Source organism: Hirundo rustica, chromosome 4 (assembly GCF_015227805.2).
Source record: "Hirundo rustica isolate bHirRus1 chromosome 4, bHirRus1.pri.v3, whole genome shotgun sequence".
Lineage (NCBI taxonomy): Eukaryota > Metazoa > Chordata > Aves > Passeriformes > Hirundinidae > Hirundo > Hirundo rustica.
The window spans coordinates 71,358,670-71,379,075 of record NC_053453.1 but is presented as its reverse complement, the minus strand read 5'-3'; the positions used below and the strand labels follow the sequence as shown (position 1 = coordinate 71,379,075).

The following is a 20,406-nucleotide window of genomic DNA, read 5'->3' as shown; positions in this document are numbered from 1 at the left end:
TATTATAGATTGATTTGGTTACCAGTACAGGGTCTGAGCCTTTTCTTAAAAGTGACAAATCTTTTGAGACTTGTAGGATTTAATGTTCTTGACTGGCTCAGTCTTCCAGGATAACTGTTTCTTCTGCGTTTGTAATAACTGGAAGATCTCCCTATTAAATTCAGTAAGAGCAGAAGCATATTTCCATTGAAATTAATACCTCAGGAATGAATTCTGTTTTAGTGGGAAATTTTCCAGTCTGTCTGTGCTTTTATTTTGCTCACCATGTGAGTTATTTCATATATTTTCCTGTATTTGCACTTATTTGCAGTGCCGTATAACAGAGCCATATATAGGTATAAGTGCTTTTCTGTTCCTAAACCTCTGGTAGTCTGTGTGTGCTTCTCCATGAATGTGTATCATAGACAGAGCCCTCCAATCATCTAGGATCAGTGTGCAGTAGGATCAGTAAAATCCTGGTAAGGTGTTCGGTTGAAACAATTATTTTCTTAGATGTAATAGAATTTATTCATCCAACGTATCTTTGATACTCCCGTTTGTTTACACCACAGGCCAGTATTAAAATGTCACCCAGATAAAAAAAAAGCTACTGTTTTTGTAACTTTTCTTTTTCCTTTGTAGTCTAGACTTCTTGAAAATTTATATTTCATTTAGAAGAGTTGCTGTACTTGTGGACATGTCAGTACTGGAAGTCAATGAGTCCTTTTTGCTGCCTGTCAGATGCATCTGTCTGTCGCTGCATATTTAATACCTACAGGAGGTTGTTTAGTTATGGGATAACTGTTTGCCTGTAGAATCTCTCTGCAAGAGATATGATGTGGATCTGTTGGTATCTAGACTCCCAGCAGAATAAAATCCTGGATGGCCATATCAGTGGTTGTCTCTGTGCTTTGCTGAAAGTAGGAAGTATCCTATACTGCTCCTGTTGTTTCCAAGGTGTTGGGATACATGTGGTACAGTAAAAATAAAACAATTCCTGTGTCAAAACAGTGTGCAAACCATTGTGGTGCAGTGCATTGTCTTTATAAACTGCAGTGGCATCGCAAAAAAAAGGGCCATAATAATTTTTTTACATTCTTCATGTAGGTTTCAATGAACGATTTCAGAAATGCTAGTTTACAAAGTCACCACCTTTCAACTGTTTCTCATTTTTCCCTCCACTGAGACTCAAAAGTGTCAGAGAGCTCCCATTTCATTTTGGTATAAAGAAAACCAGATTAATTTAAGGCACTTTCTTAACATGGATTTGACATTAAACTAAAAGAAAACTGCATTTGTCTTTCCTTTGCCTTGAGGCATAAGAAAAGTGCCTTGTATCTGCCTGCAAAAGATCATTTTAACTTTTTATAGTCTCCTAGTTGATGACTGGCCAATGATTTTATTGACTGTTAAATGGCCTGTATCTCACTGAGGCTTGGAAAATAGTCCATACCAAGAAAGCCATGGATAGTCACTTGACTTGGAGTCTGTAAGGGAGAGTTCCTGACAGTTATTTCTTTCTGTTGGTCGGTCTGATTTGAAACATGGACTGCTCATAGCTGATACCATGTAACATGACAGTAAAAATCTGGATTAAATGGAGATGGAATAGATTTTTATCAGTAGAAAGTGCGTAGAAAAGTAAAGTGACAAATGCAAGGGAAACTTCAGCTGTATTGTATCTTCATCAAATCTCTGTGTGTAACACTGTGTGAAAACAGATGACAGTAACAGGCTGTGACCTGAAGCCTTTGCCATAAAAACCTTCTCAACAACAACCAACAGTTCTCTTATTATAAGATGATTGTTTTTCTGTCAGGCTGAGATGCATTCTGTGTAATTATGAGGAGAGGAAAAGGAAAACTGTCTCTTTAACCCCTTTCGATTATTTTTCCCCCTTTACCACCTTTCTGAGGGAAGACTTAGTTAAATATTCTTGGCAGAACCTCAAAAAATTTTTGGCATGCTGGGGGAAAGACTTAAACAGTTAAGATAAGGCTTTTTGTACTTGCTATAAGAGAGGATTTTTGGGGGGAGATGCAGAAGCCTTGGACACATTCTCTTTGTAGAACAGACACTTGCCTGGGTGCCCCTAAAGCAGCGTGGCTCAGTTCTTGGAGGAAACACCTGGGAGCACAAATGCATCGCAGTTTGCTCTGCCAGCTGTGCGTGCCCTGGAAGCTGGGAAGGTAGATGGAGCTGTGGTGCCAGCAGATTGAACACTTGCCTCCTTTCTTTAGTGTAATTACATTTGCTTTTCAAATTAAAGCATTTCCTCCTGATTCATGGTATGACAGGGTCCAAAACTGTGATGGAGTGCAGAGTTGAGGGCTGCATGCTGGAAACCAGGTGTCTGGTTTTCTTGTTTTGTTGAATATTGGGAATCAGAGAAAATCAGATTTATTTTGGAGTGCTGGTTATCTTTTTCTTTGTAGCACTAAGAAACTCTTTGATTTCAGAGACAGATTTTCACAGGACTGTGGCCTTGGGCCAATATCCCTTAAACAGCTGTCAGCCTTACAGCTACGTATTCTTCCATGCAAAGTCCTTTTTGTTGTGTAGGTGACATTGTTCAGGTAGATACTGACACCTTGGTCTGTTTTTGTTTTTGTTATTTTTTTTTAGAAAATTAATAATTTGACAGTTGCTTCAAGTATGGCATCAGTCAGGTTCCAGAGCACTCGGTCAAAGCACTCTTAGCACTATTAGCAGAATCCTGTGAATCATGAAATATATGAGGGCAAAAGCAGCAACTTGCCCTTTTCGGCAGTCCATTAGCACTCTGGAGTGATTAACTCCAAAGGTTCCAGGGAAATGAGTCAACAAGGAGTCAGGCCAGACCCTGAGTCATCCTTGCTGGCCATGGGGGCTCACCAGGAACCCGCTGCCCTTGCAGGAGTGGAGCTGGCCAGCTGGTGGAAGGCATCTTTCCCTTCTCTCCAGGCATTCCAAGGCTTTTTGTGATTTGTTGTGTGTGATTTCCTCTCACTGAGGATGAGACAGGAGGCTGAGGAGCGGGTTCTAATCTCTCTGCTCTCTCCGTCTACTTGAAAAGGGATCAGAGGGAAGGTGGAGCCAGGTTTTTCTTGAAGGTGCATATTGTAGCATCCAGGGGCAATCAGCAGGGCTAGAGAAAGTCAGATTAATTAGAAGAATTTTTCCACAGCAAGGGCAGTTAAACACCAGAACAGTGTAAGGCTGTGGTTCATCTGTCCATCTGGGTGTGGAAAACTCACCTCAGCCAACACCCTGAGTTAACCTGCTTTGAACAGGCACTTGGACTAGGTGACCTTGAGAGGTCCTTTTCAACCTGAATTACTCATGATTCAAAAATCTGTATGTTTAACTGTGTCAGTTTTCTAACCAGACTTCAATGCAAATCTCAGTTTTTAATCCAAACTGAGGTTTACCCATAATATTTGAATTGTACTAGTTTCTTAAAGAACTCTGGGCAGTCCAAGCTCAATGACAGATTTGCTAGCATTTCAGCCCAAGAGTGGTTTTTTTTTGCATTCACGGAGAATAAAAATTTTCAGGAAGTGAGATTGTAGGAGTATGAACAGTGCAGGTTTGGGCTTTGGCTTCAGTGTATGTGACCTAATTCAGTGATGTTTATTCCTTTGGGAGTGCATGTCCTCAGCGTTGATCTGTGGCGGTGATGTTCCAGCTTCTCTTTGGCCTCCATCACTGTGCATAGTAGCCCCAGATTTGTACCTAGGTAGCCTAGGGGACCTTTGTGCCTGCACTTTTCCTTTTGCAGTGGTGATAAAGTACTCTCTGAAAGGCCAGCGTGGCAAGGGAGCAGCGCTGTGTCTCTCTAGGAAGTTTATTGTTGCAATAACACAGATAAAGAGGATTAGGCAATGTACAGAGTTTCTTAGGCTCTGTGAAACTAAGAAGAATAACTATAGTTTTTCTAGGTACTTGTATCTTAGGTGCCAGTATGTACTCCCAGACCTTTTACTTGTGGATCCTTGATGCTGTTCCTATTCAAAAAAAAAAAAAAAAAAAAAATTAGAACTACATTTAATAATTTAAAAATATCATACTGCTTTGACAGGGTTTTTTTGGTTTTTTTTGGGTGTGGGTGGGGTTTTTTTGTTGTTTTTTTTAAACTTGGGGGTTTTTTTGGTTTTTTTGTTGTTTTTTTTTTTTTTTTTACTCCGTTCCCTAGCCAGTAATTTCTAAAAGCACTGCTTAAGTAACCGAGAAATTTGCAGATATATTTGCTTGCTTGCAAGAAAGACAACACTGTCATTGGTTTGTCCTCTTTCAGGGTAAGTTTTTCTGGTAGATTTGCTACTCCCAAGTTTCCCCTTCACTTTTCTCTCAGGGACTTCATTCTTTTATGCCTGACACTTCTTGAAGTGAATATTGAGTTTTTGTTTTTCCTGTCATTAGGCTGGCCTACCTCAAGGAAAAGTTCAGACCCTTCCAGAGAGAGGATCAAAGAGGTCAATTATAAATGAAAGGTAGGGGAAGGAGGGATATTTTCCTGTCTTGCTTCATCATTTTCACTGATGGAGTCTGCAGAGGCAGAACAGTCTGGTGCTTGTAATATTTGGGGATGGCTCTGTGTTTTCTGAGCTCATGATGGAAAGGAGCCAGTGAGAGAGCTGGAGGAGTGTACAGCCTGCCCACATGTTTAGAATGGGCTGGGAAGCTGCTTCAGGTTCTGATTTCCCAATCACTGCCTGCAGGAAGGAGGGATGGGGAGGAGGTTTCTCCTGTTCATTTATGGAGCTGGGGGGAAAAGAGAAAGGAGTGAAGAATGGAAAATGAGAGAGAAATGGGAAGAATCTGCTTTTTTCATGCTCCTCGGGGGACTGTTGCTAGATAGAGCATTTGGTGAGGAAAATGCCATGTTTGGGCTTTCAAATGCTTGAATTTCAACTGTGCCGTTGGCCTCTGGAACTTGTAAGTCAGTCCAAGAGAAACAATCTTCCTCTCCAAAGAGGTTTAGCTTGCATCATGTAGGCTCCTTTGCCTCTACAGTCATATGAAGTGATGTAATGTAAAAAAAGTGCAAGTGGTGCCTTTCAAATCTTGCTCTCAACCAACTTCAGGCCTGGACAGGAGAAAAGAGGGACTTCTTACACAGTATTAGTTACTGTGGAGATGAAAGTAAGAAAAGCATTCAGCTTTATCTTGGTTTCGTCTGTAAACGCTTGATTAATTCTGTTCCCCCCTCCCCACCCCCCACAAACCAGAGAGGGAAGAAAAATGTTGACTTTGGAAAGTACGAACTCGCCGCACAGGAGAGGCACTGATGTGCGGTTAGCTGCTTTGGATTTTTTTTCTGGGGATTTTGTGGGTCCTTTCCCCACCCCCCCCCCCCAGCCAGTACAAGGCAATTCATTGAGGAAAACCTTAAAGCAATCTGTAGAACATGACTGCAGTGGCAGATCTGCAGCACTCACCTACCTACTGCAGCCTAGCCTTTGGGTCAACACAGGAAAATAAAATGTTATGTGTTCTCAGCATGGAGAGGTTGTACTGCTTTTAAGAATTTCCCTGTTTCTCCAGCAAATTTGTAATTATCATGAGTCAAGACTTTTGCATTTTTTACACAGTCAGTGCCCCACATAAGGAAATAATTCCGGGCGACCTCTCGTGAGCAGTGAGCAGGTTTTTCACATTGTAGAATTTGCTGCAACTTGCTCTAAAATGTGCAGGATTACTGTGGTGACCCAGAGGTGACTTCTGTGCCATCACCCCACCCATGGCAGTAGTCAAAAGTCACTGCTTAATTAATTTTTGCTACATTAGTCTGTTCAGAGTGGAAAGAAATCTGGAGCTTTAAATAGCATTGTAATGGAAGATGAGTCATTCATTCACCATTCCCATCCTCTGCTTCTTGCTAGAATTTGGCACTAGTGGGAAGAGGGGAGGGACAGAAAGGACAGGTTTCTGCCAGGTCTCTCCACTGCCTTTCCTCACTCTTCAGGAGACCTCTTTTTTTTCAAAACTTGAAAGTTTTCTCCTCCCCTGAGCTTTTGATACTTGCCAACATCAGTAGGCCTGAACACAATGGTCCTAGCACCCCGGGATGTCACAGGGGGGAGCTGAGGGCTCAAGCAACTCGGGAGGGAATTTACAGTCTTGAGTAAGCCAGCAAAACTGTCTGGGGTTTATTTTAGCTATCTTAGAGTAGAAAAAGAAAAAGTGCAGCTTCATTTTTTGATAGAATTTAAATTCTTAGGCATAGGTAATTCTGGCCAGAAGAGCAAATGAAGCCAAAGATCTGTATGTTTTTGAAGAAGCCTAAGGTGGTTTTTTTTTGATTTTTTTTTTTAAGTATGTTCACAGGAAGCATATGTTTTTAGCTAAATATGCAGTGGTACATACAATTAGTCTTTGAAACCCAGTACAAAGTAACAGCTGGTTTGAACTCAACTCCAGGAGCTTTTTATGGCTAACAAATAATAATAAAAAAAATCTTATATGAGATATAAAAATGCTAATATTTCAATAAAACGTATTTTTTCATGTTGACCAGGTCACTAGAGCTACTGTAAGCAGTAGGGCTGCTGCAGGAAGGTTTTGTATTTTAATATAAAGATCCTCTTTGTAATTAGTTATTTTGATATTTTGCAGCTTTCCTTCTTGGAACTCAGAATATGTAAATATTCAGCCTTAGAAACTTGTTTGCTAAAGGAAAAGGGAAAGAAAAAAAAATTAATTCTGTGAGTGAAAGGGCAGAAGTCACTTGTCTGCGGGCTTTAAAACAAATTGGGTTTTGTTTTTACAGTCCGTTCAAACCCAGCTGATTGCTCCTGTACCAGTTGGACTTCAAATGGTCATTCCTTCTGTCTTTCCCCTGACCTGAGCACAGACATCAACATCCTACATTAAATATGACATCTGATAAAGCAGAAGCCTAAAGTGCAAGTGTTCTTCATTGGAATGCTCTTTCTCAGTTTTTCTTTCTTTCCTCCAAAATGACATAAATTACAGAAAAGCATCAATAACTAAATATCAGTGCATGTCAAAAATACCCATCTGGAAGAACACTAATGAAAGCTCAGGTTTACAAATTGTTGGGTTAATTAATCTATTTTCCCAGGAAAATAGATTGTTAGCAAAGCAATATTGGTCTTCAATGAAGAATACATTTAGAAACTATGAAAGGTGTTTAACCTTATTTTTTCTTCAATAATGCAGTATGTAGTTACCCAGACTTATGATTGAAGGGTTGCTTGGTTCTTTCTGTTAGAGACTAATGTTTCAACTGAATCAGGTAAATAGAATTTGTCTTACATAACTAAACAAAACAAACAACAAAAAAATCTGAACCTAAAATGATTTTTGATTATACTTTAATGAGGCACAGTTTTCTGAGCTTGTTCACACTGGATGATTTCACTTGCTGCATCGTTTAAATATTCATGAAACTTGAAACAGAAATGAAGGCAGGTCTCATTTTTCTGACTACATACCTCATAAAACTCCACTGAAAAACATTGTAAAAGGATTTATTGAGCTTTCAGAAATAAGGAGAAGGCTAAAATTACGGTAGCCTGCATGAGCTTAACTAGCCTGCACCCCATTATCCCCTTCATGTTCACCTCATGTCCTAAACCTTTAAAGTAATATACATTTCCTACACATTTCTTTTTCCTATTGTTTCCTTGATCCACTCATGGCACAGAGCAAACTTGTGCTGGAAGTAAACCTGTGCTCTGCACTGAGGGCAGTAGCATTTGCTCAGATCACATTTTTGAGGATGCCAGAATATGTTTAGAGAATGAGTCAGGAGATTGCAGAAGGAAAAAATTCAGGGTGAAGGTAGGTGAATGATGCTCTAGAGTGATGACTTTTTGTGCAGTACTAGGCAATTTGCTTAAAATCCAGGTTCTTATGAGTTCCAGCTTTTATGACAGCTTGACTCCTTTTCTTATTTACTGAATTCTTCCAGAGATCAATGGGTACTCTTTTGAATATGGAAAGAATTATATAATAAGAAAAATTCTCAGAAATAGGCCTTGGACTTCTCATACTGTACCTTTCAAATTAGCAGATGGATTTGACCTGACACTCTTTGTCTTAGCTCTCTCTTCCTTAAGGAAGTTTTATTCAAATAAATATTTCTGAAGCTTTCAGATACCATGGTGAAGAATGTTAAAAGCTCCCAGAAAATAAAGGAAGAGACAGAAGAATTTCCATAGCTCAGAGTTAAATTTTAGTGCTATATATACTGGAGAAAATGCAGCTGCTCATTCAAAAGCGTTTGTAGGCAGCACCTATTCTGTTTGCCAAATCAGAGTATTTTGCCCTGCATTGAAATGCCTTATGCCACTTCATTAAGCTCCACGCTGTGCGATAGAAGAGTGAAGTAAAATTGGACTTCTGTGTTAAAAAGTGGGGGTCTTTGTCTGCTTGCAGCCTTTTTTTTCTTCTTCTTTCATTATTCAGGTGAATCAGTAATTCAGAGAGATCAGGTTTCTGGCTGCCTCTGGCAGTAGGAGGTCCATGTGTCTCAGCCCAAGGTTTGAAATGTGCCAGTGCTCTGATGGGTGAATGCTTTGGCACATTTTTTCCCAACTCTCACTGCTCTTCACTCATCTTAAAAGTGTTTTCCCTGGCTTGTATCTTTAATCTGTGGTCATGGTGCCCAGTCTATTCCCAGTGTTCAGGAGTTCACTGGTGGAATGTTTTGTTGAAGATCCCAGTCTCTATGTCCCTACTCCACCCTGTTGTGCCACAATGTCTCCCTGTCTCCTTTGGTTTCCCCTGTGAAGTGACTGATCCCAGCTCCTTGTCTCCTGGACAAGGGGGAACGGCTTCTAGAGTAGGTTTAGATTAGATACTGGGAAAAAATTCTGTCCTCTGAGGGTGGTGATGCAGGCTGCTGAGAGAAGCTGTGTCTGCCCCATCCCTGGAAGTGTCCAAGGCCAGGTTGGATGGGGCTCTGAGCAGCCTGGGTTGGTGGAAGGTGTCCCTGCCCATGGCAGGGAGGTTAGAACAAGATGGTCTTTAATGTTCCTTCCAACCCAGGCCACTCTCTGGTCCTATGATTTTGGTTTTGCCAAGTCCCACTGGGAATCCCTAACTGCCCAATGCCCCCTTCATGGTTATTGCAGTTTTCTTCCCAAGATTGTCCCACATCCCCTCCAGCTCCTCATGACCCTATCCCTTTGCAGTCCCTTGCAGTCGCTGTAGCATGACTCTGGAGCTGAGCCACTCTGGCTTTTTTCCTGGCAGTGACTCCCAGCTTTCACAGCAGAAAACAAGGGGACTTTTTACCCCTCTGTCTCCTTGTTTTACCTAGGAGATAAGGCTGTTAAGTCTCCTTCTCCAAAGTATTTAGAAATCTGTGTAAGAGGCCGTTCAGCGGTCTGCAAGCACAAAGTACCACTGTTAATGAATGAAATGAGATAAAAGTGCAGTTGGTGATGGTACATTGAGACAAACGCTCAGGCAGTTTTCTGCCAATGTGCAGGGAGCCTTTCCAGCCATTTTAGAACCTAGCAGTTCTTTGCTTTGAAGTTTCAGCCCCTGAAAACAAACAGCAGAGGCTCTGAGGCAGTCAGTTCAGCCTCAGTTTGGTGTCTCCCTACATTTGTTTTCCTCACTGGAAGATGAGCACCGCGTGCTCCGAGCCCTGCAGAACCTGTGTGCGCTGCCATCTGCCTCAGCTGCCATCTGCTCCCCTGAGCTGGCTGCAGCCAGAGACAGCACATGCCCTTTCTGATAGCAACAGGAAGGTTATCTGTCTCAAACCAGGAAAGCATTTCTCTGGAGGAGCAGGGGGAAGGTGGAGGTTTGTGTGTTTAGCATGCTTGTATTCTGTTTGGCACTCGCAGCATTTGACTGTGACCTTCCTGCAGTTTGGCTGCCTCGCAGCCGTGTGGAAAAGGAAAGACAGGAGGCGCTGCATGGGCAAGGTGGTTCTTGTTTTTCCTTATTGGCATGTCTTTTATTTTAAATTGAACAGCTCCTCTTTTTCCAGTATGTTAGAGGGATTCTTTTACACCCAGCTCTGTAACCTTGTTTGATGACATAGCAGTGATTCTTCAAAAGAAAAGGGGGGGGGGGGGGGTTGCTTAACTTTTTGGGTGGGTTTTTTTGTTGTGGTTTTTTTTTTTAATTTCATACCAGTATGAGGTCATACCCGCATTTTCTTGATGTCTTTATTTTTATCTTAATGGACTTGAGAGATAAAACATAAGTAGGCAAGAGTTTGTATCCACAATTTCTTAGGGTTGTCGTTACCTTATCATGTGTGTGTCTACGTATAAAGCACATTCTCCACCTACACATTGGAAAACCCTTGAAGAATCTCTTCATAATCATCGCTGGGCAGTTTTTGTTGCAAGAGTTAAACATTTGAAGAGCCAAGTCCCGTGCGTGGTTCTCATGGGCCTATTTTTAGTTTCTCATATGGGAAGAATGGCAAAAAATAAACCAGGACCGTGACTTTGGATTTAGTGCACAGAACGTTTATGGGTTAGTTGACAGGAGTGTGTGTGCGTGTCTGTGCCACAGGACTTTGGTGCTACACTTCCTGAACACTCATTAACAGGACTCCCAGCAGAGCTGCTGTAGTTTCAGCGCTCATAGCGCTAATTTTAACATGCTATAAAGTGCGCCATAGCTCTGAGGCGCTATTTTCAGCCTTGATTAGGGATTGCTGACCTGAAAGATCTCTGTTTCTCCACTGTGAGAGGCTTTCTTGAATTCATCAGTCTCTGGGTTTGCCCAGAGTGCTTTGGTCCTCCATCACTCCCTTCCTTCAGAAGCTGTGGATGGGAGGGATGCACAGAGGTTTGCTGCAGTCATGCAGAGGATGCATTTATAGCCTGCATGTGCTAGTGCTGCATCTTTTAGACGTGCATCAATTTGGACAAATTAAAATATTTTAAAGCGTCAGGATGTTAGCTTCTTTGGTTACTGCTGTCACTTTCTTCTTCTGTCCCTGATGGTTTTTCAGGTGGTGTTTGGTACGACGGGCTCAGTCTGGAAGGCTGGTATTTCAAAAGTGCAAAGTGCAGTTCTCCTCTGCCTGTGTGACTCCAAACAAGGAGCTCTTAAAGCAGACTATGTTTTGATGCTTATTTTCAAATCACGACTTGACAGGAGTCAGGTAAGAGAAAGGAACATAGACATTTGATGTCTTTTCTCTTAAAAAGAAGCCCCAAAACTAAGACTAAAGCATTTAAACTTTTAAAATTTTAGCAAAACAACTCTTGTAGCTAATAAACTTTCCATGGAAATACCTGCCTCATATTTTCCAAGTCATTTTCCATTGCAGCTGTTTCCTAACTAAATAAAATGTCCTGCCTTGTGAATGACCTGCTAGCATTTAACAAAGGAAAAGAAAAAGGTGAGCCTCTGACTGGGCAAGGCTTGTTTGAAACCTTTAAAATGAGGGGGTAATACTGAAGTAAAAAGCATCCTATCCCCTGAGACAGACAGAAAAGAAAACAAAAGCCCCATGTTCCCCAAAGTGGAGCAAGAATCGAAAATGTTTCAAGAGTGTCTCCTTCCTGTTCTGTTTGACACTTAGAGAATACCTGCACTTAAAAAAAAAAAAACCCTTGAAATACTGACTTGACTAGAAATGATCACTTAAAAGCTCTGGCCTTTGTTGTTCATCACTTACTGGGCAATTACATGGCAGCTTTGAATGAATTTGTTGGAATGGCTCTGAATTTGGTGTGCAATTTGGTGTGAAGTGAATTGTTCAACGCTCAGTTCCCTGGCCATTAAATGAGCAAATTATTCCAGTAGCAAAAAGGGCAAATTTTTACCTTGCCCTCATGTTTCCACCCATTCCTGTCATTCTCTGTTTATGTGAAAGGGAATGAGGAGGAAAGGGAAATATTTCCCTGCCTCCAGGACTGCAGGCAGTTGGAAGTGATGCTCTGGTCACTCCATTCACTGTTCCAGATTTGATCATTTGCTTTTTTAGATGTGACTGTAGTGGGAGTACATCTCTTCTTTACAGTAACACATGGATTTGAAAAGCTGTTTTCCTACAACTGGTGGATACTGATTAAAAAACCAAACCAAAACCACTGCAGAGAGCCAGTTTAGAGTGATAAACTGTGAGGGTGGGGTAGCAGTTTTTCTTTTAAAAGCTGACTTAGGCAGCCAGCTCCATTTCAGCTTGGATGAAGGCTGCATCGCATGTGTGGCACGTCTTTCAGTTTGCGTTTTATAAATGCACAAAACACTCCAAACAGGTTACAAAAACTGATGGCTGGCCTGTTAGAACCGAGGAGTTATTGCAAACAATGAGGCGTGGAACAAGAGTAGGGGGAATAAAGTCTTTCAGCAGTCTCCATCTAAGTATGTGTATTTAATTTCCCCCGTTCTCCTGAGCGTAAAAACAGCAGGAAGGTCCCAGGGCACCTCGGAGCAGAAGAGCAAGTTGGAAAGGCAAGCTTTCAGCGAGGAGATGAAATCACAGAGCTCCAAGTCTGATGTTTCCCCTCGCCCCCCTCCTCTCTCCTCCCCTCGCCGACGTTTCTTGGCTCCCCTCCGCTCCGAGGCTGTTGGGGTTGTGACGTAAATGACTCCCAGCGAGTGACCCCCGTGGCAAACCTGTAAAACATTATACAGCACGAATAAGAAGCCTCTTATTAGGCCTGCAGCTGGCGAGATGCAGACATATGGCAGCAAGGATGTTTTGGAAGAAAGGCCCGGCCTGACAAAGAACCCAGTCTCCCGATAAAGGTTTATACTGGCGCTTTCCTGTGTTTATAATACCATGTGCCAGGGCCATGGCCTCTTTTTTCATCATATTGTTGTTTGATTTTTTTTTTCCTAAACCTAATCAGCCCTTTAGGTTGAGGAGTCTGAAAAGCAGAAACTTGATATCGATAGAAGTTTTTCCCTTGGAGTTCTTTGACAGGAGTTACGCTGTTGTAACTGCCTCAGCTCAAATCTGCTTCATGTATGAAGTGAAGTAAGTTTGTCAGGGCCAATTGTTCCTGTTATGAAAATAAAGTTGTATTTTTAAAAATATTCTCAGAATAGATTCAACATTGCCCACTTTTTTTTGGTTGATTGGTTGATTTTTGTTCTTTTTTTTCCCCTCATGTAGATATTCAATCTTGTTTGCTTGTTTGCTTTTTCGCTGTGTTAGTTTAGTATTACAGGATAGTATAAGCATGGTTGTTTTCAAGGAGGGTTGCTATTTGAGTGTGTTTTTAAAACCTCTTTCCCTCACAGCCTCACAATCTCAATAATAAGCTTGTCTTAGGTCTAGGCATCTGGTCTCTGGTTTAGGAGCTGCACAGTCATGCTGTTCCTCTATCAGTTATGTGATAACTGGTACTTTAAATAATCATCCTTGACCTTTTTGTAGTCTTTCAGGCTGATTGATTGGTTAAAACCACATTTAGAGTGGTAGCCAGAGAGGTCTTTGTTCTAGTGTAGCTGCTGGGTTTTTTTATTTACAGGACAGTAGCACTTAGGATTTCCCCTTGGGTCTGTGGCTCCATTGTTCTAGAAGCAGCATAGCACCAAGACAGAACTACACTTCCTTTTGCCCCGGAGAATATTCAGTCAAACTGAGTTTTGGCTGCAGGAAAGTTCTACCTTGAACTGATTCCATACCACCTGGCCCCCATGTGTAATGCCAAGTAAAAAATTGCCTTCATGTTGGGAAATTAATGTTTTAAAATGCAGCAAGTTGTCTTTCTGGCTTTTTTGCAGCTGCATTCAGTGACAAAGCAAGTCTTTGGCTGCTGAAAGTTGAGGTGTTGGAGCTGTACTGATGGTGTCCTCTTAGGGCAAAAAAAATTTCTCCAGCAGTAGATAGTTACCCACTTTTTAGGAGTCAGGAGTTTGTTGGACAATGTGCTTTGTGAGGTAAAAACTGAAAAGAAATGGTTATAGCATAGGAGAGATGCTAACAAAATTACAAAACAAGAGCAAAAAAGAAGTCTGGGCTCTTATTTTTCACTTTTTTCTTGACTATTCAAGATACAAATTAACCTCGTGTAATAACTCTTCCATATCTTGGAGTTTTTCTTCTGGTTTCGGCCAGAACCTGGCAAAAATCATTAATTAACTCTACCCTGGTACAGCTAATCCCCCTACAGCTAATCTAAGTGAAGTTATTGCTTCCTGTTGTTCCACAGGGACTTGGGAACAATTAGAGGAGATTGGTAAAGAAGAATGGAGCAGCTAAATTGGCCGGTTCATCACTATCTCTTTCTTGTTTGCTAGATTTAGGGATGGATTTTGCATCCCTTTGTAGAAGTGTGGCTTAAAAAAATAAAACAAAACAAAACACAAAACAATGAAATAAAAGAAAGAGTGAGCACTTGTCTGCTCACTGAGCAGTTAGGTGTATCAACTAGACAGAAGGGTGAGTTATATGTCCTAGGCTGCAAAAGTGAAATTCCTCCCTGTAGTGGTGTCACCATTCACCAATTCCCGTTTCTCAAAATTGGTGTAATGGTTTGAGTATGTTTGCCTGGTATGGAATCCTGGACATACGACTCCTCCACACACAGCAAAACTAAACCAGCAATCTGCTGGCCACATAGTTAGCACATTTTTGGTTTGGGTTCGTTGTTTGGTTACCTGGTGGTTGTATGACCTTGCAGGATATTCCATCATCTCCCTCTGCCTCCCATTCAACCACAGGAGTACAGCAGATTGTTGGCCTGGATAGAGCTTGCTGCGCTCCCTGGGTTGTAGATCAGGCTCTGACCTCATTCTGTCTCTGCTCTCTGATGTCTACATCCTGTTAGATCCCCCAGGTCCTTCCAGCTTGGCACTTTGGAAGCGTTTCTTTGCTGCTCTGCCCCCAGGGACACGCTTTGCTGGACTTGCCCTGGTCACCAGGATGTCTGCACTGCTCTGGGGTGGTCCACACCTCAAAGCAGGCAGAGGAGGGGCACCAGGCTTCAGGGTTGGGAGTTTTCCTAGTGATGCCTTGGGAAGGCTGACATGAAACAGAGACTGGACAGAGCTAGAGGGTAAAGTAGGGATTTATTGGAAGGCCTTTAAGGGTACACCTTGGGCAGGACAAGTGTCTGACCAGGGCGACACCCAAGGTGGACTAAGAATGGTCACAAAATGGCTGATCTTACACTTTGATAAGTTTGGGTCCATTTGCATCTTGGGGTTTAATTGTCCAATTCCAGCTTCAGGTTGTGAGGTCCCATCCTTCTTGTTCCTCCCTCCAGCCAGGGAGTGTTGTTTGTGCTTTTGGGCTGAAAGTTGTCCTTGGTCTCCAGCAGGAAAAGGGTTTGCTTTGGCTCCCTTTCTCTGTGAAGAGCTGATTGGCGCTTAATATGAGGCTCAGAACTGCACCCCAGGGCAGCACAGAATCTGAAAAACAAGAAAGCTAAAACTTAAGGCATCATTCCCCCTTTGAGAGGGATCACTAGAGCACAGCACTTGCAGGACAATCTCCAGTTGGGTATCAGGCTGCCTGTGAGCTGCTGTCAGCTCCTGCTCCTCAACTTCTCCTGACACCTTCCCCCTGCCCTTCTCCCAGGTTTGCAGCTTCTGCATCCTGACCTTAGAAAGACTGCCCAGCCTGTAAGTTCTGAAAATTTGGCCACTCATTGTAAATCAAGAACTACCCAACAACCAGATTCACAGCCCAGTGACCAGATTTGCAGGAAGGACTCTGGAAGTGTTTCAGGAAACGCAACCTGAATGTCTTGAGAAACTCTGAGAGTGAAGTTTGACAGCAGCCAAAAAGCTCATTTCAGTCAGTAAACCCTTAACAACTTGAAACAATTTGGGGTGTCCCCTGGGTTTGGGGCTTTTCTCTTTTCAGGTTTTAATTTCAACACTCTGTAGTAAAACAAAACTGAAATGCTGTTGTCCTAGACAACGTGTTCTGATGTCTCATAAACGTCCTCCTTCTCCCTTGAAGTTCTTGTATCAAAACCAAAACCTTTAGTTGATTTAATTTGTGAAACATTTGAGTTTTGAAGAAACCCAGGTTTAATTCTTCCAGGTTGTGTTATTTGCTTATATGCAGGTGCTCTTTGCATTCTGGGGACAAGGAAATTGATCTGTACCTCTACAAGATACTTCATATTAATCAAAAATCAGGGTTTTTTTCATAAATAACCAGAAGGCTATTTCATTAGGAAAAAACCAAACAAACAACAAAAAACCAACAAAACAAAGGTCTTATGTATTAGGATGTGAGGACATTAAATCTGTTGTATCCAAAGTGCATTTTTTAACTCATGCTCTTCAAATAAAGACTTGGCATATATTTGTGTTGTAAGACAGTAGGAATACTTGTGCTATTCTGTATTGTTGCAATAGCAGATATTTAGGCAGTGGATAAGCTACTGGGTAAATTTTCACATGCTTTCTGACCTTCCTGATGCTGGCATTGCCTAGTCTTCTCAAGTAGAACTCAGATAATTTGGCCCTTGAGATAAAGAAGGAGAGATAAAGTTATTTTTAGCATTAGCTTGCTTTAGTTCTGGCATTTTGTTCTGTTCTGCCCATCCTCCTGAGTGGAAGGATGACGCTTGTTTATTATGTTTTACCATATCTACTCTTCTGGCTTATGATACCAGGCAGAGCTGAGGTTTATCCTTCGGCAGATTTCCCACCAGTGCTGGGGCAGCAAATCACAGATCAGCCAGGAATACTCAGTTTTCAGTCCTTGTATTTATTTTTTTCTCCTCTTTGCAATCCTGGTAGTTAAAAGCCTTCTTTCTCTCTTAGAGAAAATGTAGTTTCTCTGTTTCTCTCTCTCTGGTTTTTTATTTTTTAAAAATAATTTTGGAGTTTTGGGTTTTGTTTTTTGTTGTTTTTTTTTTCCCTATGATTCAGATCCCAGGAAATGAAATTTCTAATCAAGCCTGAAATGCGGTAATTTTTACAGCAGCAGAAAATAACCTGCTGTGTCTTCTGTAAGTTACAGTATGAGTATTTATTTAGTGCTGTTGTCTTTAGAGATTCCAAATGTTTTGAGCTTACCAGCAGTTACCAGCGTGGGCATGACCTGTATTTCCATACACTTTTTTCTCCATCCTCTATATTTACGGTGGAAAATGTTGGAAGCATTATGGATATGAAGGCTGGATGCCACTTTTTAGACATAGGACCAACAAAATGTGTCATTACAAATGATTGGGAACCCTTTTTCCCCCCTCTTTGATCATATCTTCCTTGATACCACCCTCTAGACTGAGAAGTCTCCACCGGGAATACTCACCTTTGGGTGGCTCCTTGGACAGAACTGAGCCCATGAGCAGCTCCATGATCCACCTTGAAATTCCTGATTTTCTCTTAAAGCACTGCAGGTGTTTTACCATGAACTTTCTTTCCCTGAAAACAAATGAAAATGCTGGTTCCAGGAGCGCACTGTGTGTGTTGCGGGGGGGAACAGGATGTATGGCAAGAAAAGGGTAAGATTAGGAAAACTATTTAGATTATATACATTTTTATTTATGGTCTATATTTAGGTATGAGAAGGGAAGTTATTTTTTTCATCTTCTGTAGTTCTCCAGGGTCATAAAGCATCTGCTTCTCAGTCTCTGTCACCCTAGCCTGAACCAAAGTTGTTGGTGGCCCTGGTTCTCCTTCAAGGAGTCTTTGTCCTAATAAAGGGACCCATTGAGAAGGCCCAAGGCACACAGGCGCTCAATATTCAGAATGCAACTGCTTATCTCCTGGCAGCATGCTTGTGGAATATGGGTCTGTAGACTGATAAAGTAGGTAAACTGTAATTATCTATGATTTCTCTTTCTGAAAAAAAAAAAAAAAATTGCATGGAAAAAATTGAAAGTGGAAGAGAAGGAAATGGAGCTCTTGTCATGAACATGCTTCACACACCTCAGTAAATCAGAGGGGGTTTGTGAGAATGCCCTCTCTCCTGGCTTTTTGGCTCTTTATCTCTTCTGTAGCTGTTCATCTCCACATCCATGTGCAGAGCTGGAGTGGGAAGCTTGGGGAAGGTTCGGCCCAGGTCTGGGGCACAACTGTAAAGTTTTTCACTTTGCTCAAGTTATGTTCTCTAGCTGACATCCTTCTAACTGGGGAGAGAGGATTGCAAGATGCCTGAGTTCAGCCCAGATACAGGGGATAAATGTTACTTTTTTATCCTTTCAGTTTTTCTATCTTTCCTGTTTCGCTTTCTTAAAAAGGAAGGTTGTTGGTTCGTGAAGCCTGTCCTCCTTCTGATATTTAGAGGGCCAAACAGTCCGTTTACAGAAAGAGTGATAAGATCTCCTGGCAGCCAAAAATAAGAATAATTCTGTTCCCTGGTGTATACCCTTGACTCCCCCCCAGAAAAGAACTTGGGCATAAATAGTTGATCAGAACAAAGCCAATGGTCTGATCCCATGAACTGAAGGTATTTAGTTTCTATTCCCAGTTTTGCAGTACTCTGCTGGGTAAATGTCTCAATTCTCCATCTGTGAAATGGAGATAAATAATTTTTTTTTTTTTTTCCTCAGGGAGGTTCTGTCTGAGTTAACACGTTTGTATGGTGGCCTGGAAAATGCTTTAGAAGTGGTTGCTGCTAAGATTTCTCTGATTTGCAGCTGACAGATAATAGCAGGGAGGGACTCAAAGCCATCTTACAACGACTCAGGCTAGCTGTGTTTAACCACAGCTCCCAGAAGACCAGGCTGGTTCCCAGGCACAGGAGGGAAAACAAAGGACAGCCTCCAGGCCATGCAGAATTGATGAAAATGATGTTGGCATTAGGGGCCCAGGATTGAATCTGTAATCAATACAGATCTGGAGAGCTCCTTTTTCATGGTCAGAAAACCAGATCTGCACAGCCACTTAGCTCTGAGCAGAGTTCTCCCCCTCCCTCCCTTTTTTTTTTTTTTTTTCCTTGTTTGTTTTGATAGAAATATAAAATACCTTTCAATATGGACCCTCCCAGTTAGGGTAAAGTGATATAATTCTAGTAAAATAACACTTCCGCTGAATCAAAATAGCATTCTTGCACAAATTGAACATAAGAGGATGAAAGAAAAATTATTTGGGACACAAGAGAAAGGAACTTAAATTACTTTTTCAGCAACAAAATAAGGGGACTGAAGACACTGTAGTGAAATTAATAGAATGAAAGCTCTTATTTCTCAAGCAGTGCTGATTAAGAAGAGGAAACAGTGCTTGTATTGATGAAGTTTGCATTAAAAGTGTATTTCAGCATCATGCTAAGCTAGATCATTCAAGGAATAAAATTCTGGGAGGAAAAAAAAGGACCAGTGGTGGAGGGGCAAGTAGTTCCACATATAAAAGAAAACAATTTCAAAATCTTCTGTTTGAATAGATGGACTTTTTTGATGCACAACCTATTCCTTTTTTTTCTTTTTAACCACAGAAATTGTACTTAATTTTGTCAAAGCCTGTTTCTGAAAGGCAAATTACTCCAAATACATTTTCAATATGGGATATTCTTCCAGCAAAGAACATTTCAGCAATTTTCACATGATTCAGTTTAAGTGAACCCAAAACTAGGGGCTTGAAACAGAGGGTCAGCTGCGTGTCTCTCCTTTGAGGTCAGCCCTTCCAGAAGGGATTCTTTCCCCTCTCTGCTGCTCTGCCTCTCTCCTTCTCACTCTGAAATGCCTCCTGGTACATCCATTTGTGCCGTGACCACCCTGAATATTGGCTGTTTTGTGCATCCTTTACACCATGGTAGAGACTGCACCTTTGGTGGGCTCTGCTTTTGCTGTTAGCACTGCTGTGACACCATGGAAATATGATGGAAAGAGGACTTGGGTGACCACATGGAATGAAATGTTGGCAGACAGTGCTGCAGGAGAATGTACTTTATGATATCCCTCTAAGAAAACATCCATGGTTTCATTTAAAAATAACATCTGAGGAGCAAAGCTTATTAAGTCAGACTGGTCTGAAAGGCAGTATTTCAAATAATGGAAAAACCTGCAACCATTGTGAAAAATCTGTCTTTACTCTGACTTCTAGAAACCTCTGCTGAAATCACCCCTGGTAGGGTGAATGAAGGTTCCTGACAATCCCCTCCTTGTACAGCACAAGGCCAGCATTCATCCTCCTGGCTTTTGCCTGTTTATACCCAGCATCTCTGCCATCCAGATGGGGAAGAGCACATGTGACAGCATGTGTGTGTGATTTGGAGCAGCAGATGGGTGTGAATGACAAACTGTTGCCTGTGTAGGCACCTACCTAGAGCTGACTCAAGAGTCCTGCTGTTCCTGCACTCTGCAGTGGAAGGGGGCACTCTCAGGGCTCCTGCAGCTGAAGCTCCTCCTGACTCACAGGGATCCCATGCAGGCATCCAGACTGCAGTGCTGATGTCTGTTTGTGGTGTGCCTCCTGTCTAAGAAAGCACAGACCATGTTAAAAAGTGTATGAGGAGAAAAGCAAGTTGGGATTGACTTGATATTCCAACCCTGTAATAAAGTGATGCCTTGGGATGCCAGAAACTGATGCCTTGGGAAGGCTGACCTGAAACAGAGACTGAACAGAGCTGGAGAATAAAGT

At 41.8% G+C, this 20,406-nt stretch overlaps 1 protein-coding gene across 6 annotated transcripts in view; it reads left to right on the top strand.

Moving 5' to 3' along the window:
* PDE3A (phosphodiesterase 3A) overlaps positions 1-20,406 on the top strand; it is a 216,572-nt gene that overhangs the window by 109,624 nt on the left and 86,542 nt on the right. The window contains exon 2 of one of the 6 annotated variants that reach the window (XM_058420308.1): positions 10,913-11,065. The exons of 4 other annotated variants lie outside the window; for them this stretch is intronic. In XM_058420308.1, the coding sequence (XP_058276291.1) occupies positions 11,030-11,065 (36 nt within the window). In that variant the 5' untranslated portion in view covers positions 10,913-11,029. Of the gene's footprint in view, positions 1-4,380; positions 4,452-10,912; positions 11,066-20,406 lie in introns of all 6 variants that reach the window. One more of the 6 variants, XM_040062168.1, reaches the window with a different exon arrangement.